Source organism: Scheffersomyces xylosifermentans (genome assembly GCF_036884685.1).
Source record: "Scheffersomyces xylosifermentans strain CBS 12540 chromosome Unknown RJT20scaffold_7, whole genome shotgun sequence".
Taxonomy (NCBI): domain Eukaryota; kingdom Fungi; phylum Ascomycota; class Pichiomycetes; order Serinales; family Debaryomycetaceae; genus Scheffersomyces; species Scheffersomyces xylosifermentans.
In genome coordinates, this window is record NW_027042945.1 from 276,576 (window position 1) to 287,158 (window position 10,583).

Sequence of the window (10,583 nt, forward strand, 5' to 3'; positions counted from 1 at the left end):
AAGTACAACATCATTTCCTTCTTTAGGGGCTATAGAATGAACGGAAGCGATGGCGGAAAAGAGCCATCGGTAGCGAAGTACAAGTCCACTCGTGTGTTCCGAGGAAATCTCAATTACGTGGATTTCTATAACCGGTTCGTGCAAGAGACGTTTGAACCCCTCCCAACTCATAGCTTTCACCAATCGAGAATTACCCATATAGGAGAAGTATATTATTCCACGGAATTGAGAAAACAGTACAACGAAAGAGAGACACCTGAGATACAAAATGAAGAAACTGATGAAGTAACTTCTGGGCCCTTACAGCTCTTGGACAAGACGCCAGGAACGTTATGGACCAGTACTGAGAAGGAGATCTTCTTCGATGCGCTTCTGAAATACTCCATCCATCGGCTTGATCTTATACGCCTTAGGCTACCAAAGAAGTCAGAGTTAGAAATAATGGTTTACTACGAGGTGTTAAAGCGTGGATTAGAGGAATTAAAGCAGAATAACCTCCGGCAATATCGATACAAGCGAAATGGCATTACCCATAAGATCAACATGCCACACCATACAAGAAGATTGATGAGATATGGCGAAATGCCCATTGCCCATGAAATGAGTGAATACTTCATCAAATTTGAAGATGTCCAAAGTGATTTGATTTCCTTGAAGGAAAGACGGAAAGAAAATGACAACAATATAAAGAATAAGAAACAGTTCATGAAGTACACTACGATAAGACAGAAGACCTCTAGCAGTGAAGAGAACAGCGCTACAAATGTGAATCATCATGAACGTCAAGATAATGGCGATGGGCAATGCCATGATCAAGACGCAGATGGTTCTGCTGGGGCTGATATAGAAGGAGAAGGTTCGAGTAAGGACTCAAACCAAATCATTACAGAGCATACATCACCAAGCAACTTGAAGAGAAAGCGTGTTCGCCCACATAAATATACTCCAAAACGAATAAAAACAACTTATGATTCAGATGATCAAATATCTGAACACCAAACATTGTTCAATTTAGGTCCCCTATCTGAGTTAACTAAGAAATTCTATACCTATAACAATATAATCGACACTGATTGCTATCACCAAAGTGCTAAGTTCACGCTATCTTTTGGCTATGAGTCTCTTGTTTTAATGGAAGAACTCGTGCAACAAATGACCAGGAAAATAGTTGCTCATTGTATCAGCCATCAAACGATGCTACGTTCATTGGGAACACTGATAGCAGCTTCCAAAGATCCCCTTGGTGAAGTTATAATAAAACTGCGGGACGTTGTCAGCAGTGTCCTGAAGCTTGGCTACAAACATCCTGATTCATACTTCAATAAGGACAAATATTGGGAAAACTTGGCAGATCGATTGAAACTAGATATAGATGGCGAAACTATTGTTGAACTGGGTTATCTGTACCTTAGAAGTTTTCCTTATAACGAAACTGGCCAATTTTATGATCAACGAAGAGAGGTGTATATTTCTCCCTTTATGATGGTCAAAGAGGATGATCGAAATACAGAAAATATAGATGAATCCGAACCAAAAGGCGAAGATTACCTGGCGATCCCTCATATATCATCTTTGAAGAGGTTTCGGGCGGAGATCCACACACAGCCTCAGGCTAATGACATATACGAAATGGTTGAAGAGAAATTGCAAATAGTAGAAGATAGAGCTCTAGAGGCGGCTGACAGAAATGAATCCCTTGTTCACGAGACAGCATTACTTACGTACCTAATGACAAATGATGAAGAGAATGTGAAAAGTAAAATCTACAATGAGGAAGAAGCGGAGTTGGTAGTCCAAATGTGGGATGTTGAACTAAAAGAAGCAGAATTAGAAGCTGCACATGATCGACAAGATGAGGAGCAAGAGCGACAGCGAACAAAGGACAACAATGGTGACGAAGAATACGTATCAGCAGTTCATTTCGAAACAGGGCCGAGTGAACTATTGTCGCCAACAGCCAACATTGAAACCGACCCAGATGTAACAATAAGAATAGAGGATGGTTTTGGGGCCAGTGCAAGCGAGAGTGAAAGCGAAGATGACTACTTTGAAGATTCTGACTTGGAGGCCATCGAGTTAACCGAGAACATTGTAGAGAACTACAAATATGAATTTGCTACATACTAGAGATGGTCGTCAAAGCCGTATAACCTTAAATTATATAGAGAACGCTCGTTTCCTTGGCAACGGCTATAAATAGATCTGTTTGTACAAAACCATGGAGTAACTCAAGATACAGACACTCGCTTGCTTGCTGATACAAAAAGCATGCTGGTTGACAGTCGTGCTGCTGTTTTAAGTTTCATGCACAATTTTCATTAAGGTTTTGCTCGTGTGAGTTTAAATTGAGAAGAGGCTTGTGATTGGTTGGTAAATTCATTGAATAGAATTACAGGGGAACAAGGCTGAAAATTGATGAGCTAGAATCTAGTACAATAGACACCAGTTATAAAATATTTAAGATTAGCATATTGTACCATTATTTTAGATATGAATCTACCTTCTTCCATATCAATGGCCTAACACAAAAACTTAAGAGTTTGGACGTGAAGTCTCCTCATTTGAAATATTACACGTACAAGGCTTACATGGGGCTTAGACGAAATGTAGGGGGTGTTTATGCTCTTGTATTTATCGTAGGTGGTTTTTAGTACTGTTCATGTAATCTGCCCACTATTCCTAATTAGCTATGTAAATAAACACGAAATCGAATATTATCACAAGGGTACATGATACAATCAAAAACATGTTCTTCCAATTGTTGTAGACCTTGCTCAACAAGGTCGAAGGCAAGGTGGTAGCAGATCTAATCAACCCATCTTTTGTGCTGAATATATCCACCTTTTCACTATTGTAGCAGTCCTCTTTCTGGTCATAAAATATGTCATAATTGGCAACGTCAGATACATCATACAAGATTAACGCGATCTCGTACAATATGAACCCGTATATACAGTAGAACTTAATCGAGAAGGAACACACCTTGTAGATGAAAGGAATGTTGGATAATATGGCCTCGTACGGGCTTGAGTCAAAGTATGGGAAATTGCAGTTTATATAGAGAAACGAATGACTGATGAAGATTGGCAAGTAGTTGCTGTTACAGTCCAGCAAAAATACCGACGGTGTCAAGTTCTTGTAGTCGATCAAATTAATGACGAGTATGAGGTAAGGAAACACGATTTGTGTGATAAGACATACCTTCAACGATGTTTTTATTTCGTAGTTGAAAAGGATGCTGTATTCATAATTGAAAAGGAGGTTGTAACAACCGATATTTTGTAACACGAACAAGACAGCTTCCCATGCGACGTTGATAGGGGCGCTAGACTTGGTCTGGAACCGGAGAACAAACAAGATGTTCAAGGCGTTCGATACGATGTCGAACATGTAATCCTCCATGAAAATGAAGTCTGGTTGGTTGTACTTGGCGGTAAACAAGTAGTAGAGCTGATTGCATTGTATGGCGCAAATGGCTATTATGAGCAACGAGCTTGTGATGATGGGATTGTGCACGATTCGGCACATGTACCTATCGATGAACTTGATGTAGGGGTTGTTATTGATTGCTGGAGATATTTGGGACATTGTGTCCAGTCGTAGTAATGGGAGGTTATGCTATGGTGAAAGGGCACGGAAACGTGGTAGGTAGCGCTTCAGTGATAAAAGGTTGTGGGGTATTAGTTACCAGAGAGGAGCTAATGACAAATACGGCTTCTAGGTATTAAACGTATTATGGCTTTTATATGATTATCACTACTACAACAACGACACTGGTGGGTAGAAATAATCAACTAGAAAATACTGTCTCCAGTGAAACAGAAGAAAACTGGCTTGCATTTATATAAACAGGTGAAACATCCGCTAATTTATCTCACACTGTAAAACATCCTAAATTTAGTCGCTAGACTGTCTAACGTAAACTAGCCGTGCTGCAGTTGCATGATTTGCATATATGTATGATATGTCTTCTATGTCTTATATATTGTTTGTATTTTATGTATTGTATGTATTGTATTGTAAATAAGGTATGTAAGTGAAAGTGTATGCAAGTGCAAAGTAACGTGGATCTACCGGATGTGGATGGGTATTGTAGGCAATGGATGGACGTCGTTGGGGTATTATTTTTGCTACTAAGTGATTAACATAAGCGAGTGAGACAAACTGGCGGACCTGGTTATCCATTTTGTTTAATGCCCCCCCCTCGAGACTGATAGTGGAGCCAGAGCGCTTAGCAGGAGATTACTGGGGCTTTGGTGAGGCTGTTTGTACTGATTGAGGTGACATTAGTATAGGATCTCAGGCGACGGGGAAATATGAATTTGGGAATTTGCTCACTTTGGCTGGACGCCTCAGGCAGCTAGGAAATGGGGGCTTCTGATTTGACCTGCTTCCTGGGGTCTTGTTTATTGTGTTATTGTCATAGTTACGGTTTTGGCTCACCATTGAGCCCATCATTGCATCATTACTGATTCTGCCCCCCTGGTGTTTAGTTTGCTAACAATTACATTCTTCTATTGTTCACTGTCAAACTTCTGTTGCAGCAGAAAAAACGTGGGTGAACAAAACAGGATTTGGTTTGGGTTCCCAGCGCAAATTGCGATCTTCGCAAACGTGGATGCCATCCACACTAAAATATTACATTGGGGGTGTTGTCAGAGAAAAATTTGCAGTCATGAGAGGAACAAGCACGTTGGTTAGAAGACATTTATGAATTAAAATCTAGGCACATGAGTCTTGAGTCAAGTCTTACTATTCTTGAGGGCTACTATTGAGAAAAAGCGGATAGCAAGAAGTGGGAGCACAGGTTACATATTAGTGCATTGGTATTGCTGGAAATTGACATAATGAGCTTGATAATAAATGCAGCAGTAGGCTGGGTCATCTCACACCTACATACATTTTTGCATGGCTACTTAGATGCTCCTAATATATTTATTATTAAGCTGCGAGGGATCTGGCTGCGCCGTTGTTGGGCGGAGTGAGGTTTCCAGGAGGCCGCATGAAGCACTTACCCTGTAACGTTGATGCATTTTGTAGATTGTTTGGAAATGAGGATGTTATTTCACTTGATTGACTTCTGCCTTTTTAGTCTTTATTGTCGAATTAGGAAGGATCTTTAGAATTACTATAGGTGCATTTACTTCGAGTTTTGGTCACCAAGAAAACTGTGTTATTCATTGGCCAATGCCAATGAATAATCAATTCCTCCAAATTCAAGTAATAATAAGAGCTCTCGTATAAAAGCTGCAACACTGCATATACACTCTCCATCTCTCTCGCCAATGCGTCTTGTACAGAGTGGATCACAATGACAGAGCACGTGAGTATAATTAGCACATGGCTGAATTTTCCATTGAAGCCAAAATCAATAGAAGTCACATGTCACTTATTCGACTAACTATAGGGAATATTATGTATTATAATGTTTTACAGCCATGCATCAATATTAGCCGAGAATTTATCCTACCCTTTCAACATTAATGATAATACCTCTACGGTGTATTGTATATTATTCGACAAATGTAATAATCCTAGAGAAGTTTACTAGAATTTAGCACAGATGCTTACGATCACTTTCGTAGAATTTTATATAATTGAACAATAAACAGAAAAACATATCTAAATGAAGTTAAAACCTAACCACATAGAATTAGATCGCAAATGCCATTATCTCATCTCTTCATCTTATACTAAGTAATCCGGACCGTCATTACGCTGATGATAATCCATAAATGCCAAATGGTCCTCCAAAAATTCTTCTCTTCCTTCATACCAATAGAGGGCATTGTAGTAATTAAGTTCATTGGAATATTTCCGTGGCGCCTTAGTATTGATGACCTTAAATATGTCAACCAAAGAAGCATCCCCCTCTCTGCCACCTATCGATATTCTTGCACGTTTCCCAGAGTGTCCGATTTGCTCGGTTCCGTAGACTTCTAGCTGTAAATCGCTGTCATTTCCATTGAAACAATAGTATTCGTTGCATTTGAGGAATTTTTCATTGAGGACAAGCTCACTATTGAACTCTATAAATGCAACCTGATTATCGGAGAGATTACAAGATTGACCGTATTTAGCTACACCGCTTACCCACAGAGAGTCAAAGAATGTTATCCCCACGTAAATTGCAGTGGCTGTATTTATATAGGTTAAAAGCCTAAGCAATAACATGACAAGAGATTTTTTATGAACAATATGTAAAGAGACGATATTCTTTTTCACTAACATCCAACAAAATAAAACGGTTAAAGTTCTTGAACCATCGGGGCTGGGGTGATACGTGCTTATATAGGGAAAAAGATTTCAAATAACAGAGCAGTGGCTCCATAATCTTGGGAGACTCCTTTTTATGCATTGATTACTCAATTGCAAATGCAGCCATATCTTCAAACCTTATCGGTTTTATTAACCTGAAACATGCGAATCGGAGAACACCGAATATGGCCCGAATTAAATGAAATCGAATACTTGTATGCAATCGAAGACTCAGTTGACATATTTTAGGTAGAGGTGGTAATTGTATCTCTGGGGAAAGAATTTTGCAGTAGATATGTACTAACTGTAACACAATATATCATCCTGGTATACCCTGCACAAATTGTACCCAGAAGTGCTGATGCTTGCTTAACACGAAACACACATTGATTCAGGTTAGTTAAGAGTGAGACATGCCACAATGTCTCCTCTTTCTACCGAGTGGGCTAATACACCAGCATAGTGGACCTCCAATTGCAACACATTGAACATCTGTTATTGCAGCTAGAGTGCCAACACGATCTCTTGTGAATAGCACTTCTTCCAGTTTGAGTTCACGTTCGATATCATCAATCGGGCACCTGAATATTAAAAAGAAGCGAGCAGATCCTTGTCACCTTTTATTCTGCATCTTCGGTGAATGGAAAGGAAATTGCATCGACATAGAAAAATTCATTTGAGTACGTCCATGACGTATTGGTATTGAGACAGTTAAATAGATCGACCAAAGAGGCGTCCCCCTCTCTACCACCTACGGTAATAGTTGCAAGGTTCCCAGTGAGTGACCGAGATGTTCACTTCCAAAGAAGCATAGCTGGAACCCATTTTCAGCCGGTTGGTCGATGAACATACTATTCAGCTCTATATAAGCAACCTGGTTATCGGTAAGGTTACAATTTTGACCATACTTGGCAACACCACTTTCCCACAGATTGTTTGATCTTGTCATCCCTGTATACATTGCCAGTACCAAAATTAAATAGATTGAAAGTCCTGTAATTTGCAACAACATCTAGAAAATAACGTAGGATCGTTCTGTCTATCCAAGGTTTGCTTCCCCATGTCGCGATAGGAAAGCTCGAAATCTTGACCAAGAGCCAAAAAGGGACATTTATATTAAGAGGGTTGCCAGTCTCTCTTAATAAATAGCATCTTCTGCAACATGTTTGAAAGTTTAATTACAGTAATCATATATTTCTTTATTTATGCCTTCAACTTATGAACCTTAACATTACTCAATGTTGCTACCTGATTGAAGGAATCAAAATGGGACATGGGACTCTCACAAATGAATGGAAAGCCATCAAGTGATATGCACATCATGTTCTATCGATTTTCCAGATGCTCCACAAGAGTATACCAAAATAGGCTGCAACTGTCTTGTTTTTCGCAATATGAGATAAAGATACTGGAATCAACTTTGAGGTATGGGTCTTTCAATTAAACCCTCCTGCATGACAGCGAGACAACCACAATCTTCTTTCACGTGACTAATATGACGCTGCATTTCAACTTAAATTTTAAATTAACTGAAGGGCAAACACGTGACAACATAAGCTCAGTACTGCACTTCACTCTTATGTACTATGTACTACTAATACTACAGTTAACAGCAAGTAACCTCATCCAGGACCCAATTCAATTGAGCTCCAGACACACTTATATTGAAGAGTAAACTAACAAAGAATATATTTGCATAGCGCTTTTCGTGTAACGGCAATTTTTAAATAAAAGCAAACGAAGCTGTAGACATGGAACCGTAGAATCGAGCCCAATTGTAGACTACAACATCACTTACAACTCACCGGATGCCTCGATGGTGATCTTGGCAGAGGTGGAACCAGAGTTGGAACCGTAAGACTCGACTTGCTTGACAACATCATAACCTTCAACAACCTCACCGAAGACGACGTGCTTACCGTCCAACCATGGGCATGGAACAGTGGTGATGAAGAATTGGGAACCGTTGGTGTTTGGACCGGCGTTAGCCATGGATAATAAACCTGGCTTGGTGTGGGTCTTGGAGAAGTTCTCGTCAGCGAACTTTTCACCGTAGATGGACTTACCACCAGTACCGTTACCTCTGGTAAAGTCACCACCTTGCAACATGAATTGTGGGATGACTCTGTGGAAAGAAGAACCGGCGTAACCGAATCCCTTTTCACCAGTGGCCAAAGCACGGAAGTTTTCAGCAGTCTTTGGGACAACGTCGTTGTACAACTTGAAGGTGATTCTACCTAACTTTTGGCCGTTGGCGGCAATATCGAAGTAAACTTTGGACATGATTAGTGACAATTGATTGAATTTGGTACTAGGACTAGAATTCAGTATTCAAACTCAATTTTTCACCAAACAGAACCTCAATTGGACTAGCCCATCCTTATATAATCTGGATGGATCGATGGTTTGTCCCGTTTGGACAAGGAACCAATGAAAAAAGCAGTCGTGCGCGGCTCAACCCATTTTTTCTCTGATGTCCGTCCCAAAAAGAAGGGTATAGAACACGTAGACTTAGTAATGCGTGGAGTGAATAGATACATTGTGCAGGAGCGTGGTACGGGCACGCTGAAGGGATAACAATGTGATAGGCCGTATTGGGGATGTAGGAAAACTTGCGTCATAGAGACGTAAATTGACCCGTGAAACTCCACAGGGATCGAAATAGTGAACAGGCGGCAAAATTGGGAGAAGTTGAGTGGTGGTGCTTCTGTATATGCTCCTGGGTCTAATATAGCAGATTCTGTTACTGGAGGTGCGGAGGAGTGGGCTGCGTCGTTCTATCATGGTGGTGCCGCTTAGAAGGGGTGACATATGGGACTCTGTTTGAGGAGGAAATTATCTGGAGAGGTTTTGGATACTGGAGGGGTGAGAGCAATATAGTACAGGTCTCTTCTACCATGGAGGATTGTGGAATGCGTTTACGTGGTGTCTGGAGGCCTGTGCAATACGGAACATGGAACATGGAACTTGGAGAATAAATGCTACATTTGCTACATTGGATCGTACTAAATATAGAGATTTTTAAATGAAGGTGTAAGAGGGACGGTGGAAGGGCTACACAGAGAAAGAAATCTGGGGTTAAGTGGTTCTAGATCTGAAAATTGTTGCTATAGGCTTTGGCGTGTATTCACATTTAAGAGGAAGTGGGCTTTCAGAAAATGATGCCCTGGCATGTTTTTCTCTGAAACTACCGCAGTGTTGGTGTTAATCCTGGTTTATTTGTAGGCTATGTAAATTTGCAGCTAATTCCGTATAGGTAAAATAGCCAATAAGTGTCTCAAAATTAAAGTTTAGGTCTTTATCTATAGATGGTCGGTGTCAATTTGGGCGTTCCTGGATCCAAGATAAGATGACAACCTCTCCCCTGAGTAGAGAGAAATAAACCAGAAAGCCCCAAAATACTTTAATCTACAGCTCAAGTAGAAGACTTAATGCACATACATTATAAAAAAAGTATCTAATCTCTAATATGTCTATGACTACAATTTAGCACCCAAAATAGCATCTAATCCACTGAATTTGACCCCACGCTCAACCTCTACACCGAAGTACTTCACAGTTCTATCACTTGAATTCACAACAGTGGCATATCTCGATGTTCTGATTCCGGTACCCTTGTCACTGGCCAAGTCGTAAGCCTTGCTGAAAGCTCCGTTGACGTCACTGGCGAAAATGATCTTTGGTGATTCCTCAGCACTGAAGTTTGGCTGGGCAGCAAGAGCGTCCTTGATCAATAACTTGCCCCATGCGTTAATGACAAAGGCATCGTTGGTAGCAATGATGATGACGGCTCCGATCTTTTTATCCTTCTTTAAATCGGTCAAATGGGTCAAGAAAGGAGGAATATGGTTCTCTGTACACGTTGGGGTGAAAGCACCAGGAACTGCGACGATAAGAACGTTTGGTGCATTTGTACCGGCAAGTGACTCAAACAATTTGTCCAACTTTAAGAGAGTAGGGATTTCACATTTCAACACATTGACTTCTTTTACTTCGTCAATGTTAATTGGAATGTATTGGAACTCAACGTTGGAAGGGAATTTTTCAGTTACTTCGAGAGGCATTTTGATTTTTATCGAGCAGATGATATCAATTGATGGTGAAATAATTTACTTCAAAAATTAATGCCAACTATCCAATTTATACCGTATCTACTGCAGTTTCCCACACCCATGATCTCATTCAAAGTGAATCTTCGGATATTCCGTGGTGATTTGGGTATATTCACGTGATAAATTCCATCCACAGTGGAGGGGATTGAATCCTGTATGCTGCTTCTAGATGTAATGTAATTGCAAAATTGATTTGTGAGCGACATTGATGTC

At 40.3% G+C, this 10,583-nt stretch overlaps 5 protein-coding genes across 5 annotated transcripts; 1 reads left to right on the top strand and 4 right to left on the bottom strand. All coding sequences in view use genetic code 12, as the record gives it.

The window, feature by feature from the left end:
- Positions 1 to 26: 26 nt before the first annotated feature.
- Positions 27 to 2,403, top strand: RJT20DRAFT_57257 (uncharacterized protein). Its single transcript, XM_064920757.1, has one exon. The coding sequence runs from the start codon at positions 37 to 39 to the stop codon at positions 2,125 to 2,127; it is 2,091 nt and encodes a 696-aa protein (XP_064772323.1). The 5' UTR covers positions 27 to 36; the 3' UTR covers positions 2,128 to 2,403.
- Positions 2,404 to 3,792, bottom strand: RJT20DRAFT_57258 (uncharacterized protein). The gene has a single exon (XM_064920758.1). It carries the CDS (start codon positions 3,586 to 3,588, stop codon positions 2,680 to 2,682), a length of 909 nt encoding a protein of 302 aa, XP_064772324.1. The 5' UTR covers positions 3,589 to 3,792; the 3' UTR covers positions 2,404 to 2,679.
- A 1,855-nt stretch (positions 3,793 to 5,647) lies between these two features.
- Positions 5,648 to 6,459, bottom strand: RJT20DRAFT_57263 (uncharacterized protein). The gene has a single exon (XM_064920759.1). It carries the CDS (start codon positions 6,229 to 6,231, stop codon positions 5,689 to 5,691), a length of 543 nt encoding a protein of 180 aa, XP_064772325.1. The 5' UTR covers positions 6,232 to 6,459; the 3' UTR covers positions 5,648 to 5,688.
- Positions 6,460 to 7,873: 1,414 nt separating this feature from the next.
- CYP1 (peptidylprolyl isomerase) lies at positions 7,874 to 8,608 on the bottom strand. Its single transcript, XM_064917705.1, has one exon. It carries the CDS (start codon positions 8,539 to 8,541, stop codon positions 8,053 to 8,055), a length of 489 nt encoding a protein of 162 aa, XP_064772326.1. The 5' UTR covers positions 8,542 to 8,608; the 3' UTR covers positions 7,874 to 8,052.
- Positions 8,609 to 9,737: 1,129 nt separating this feature from the next.
- On the bottom strand, positions 9,738 to 10,322 carry AHP2 (Ahp2p; the record flags this gene model as incomplete). Its single annotated transcript, XM_064921753.1, has 1 exon — positions 9,738 to 10,322. One exon carries the CDS (start codon positions 10,320 to 10,322, stop codon positions 9,738 to 9,740), a length of 585 nt encoding a protein of 194 aa, XP_064772327.1.
- Positions 10,323 to 10,583: the final 261 nt, after the last annotated feature.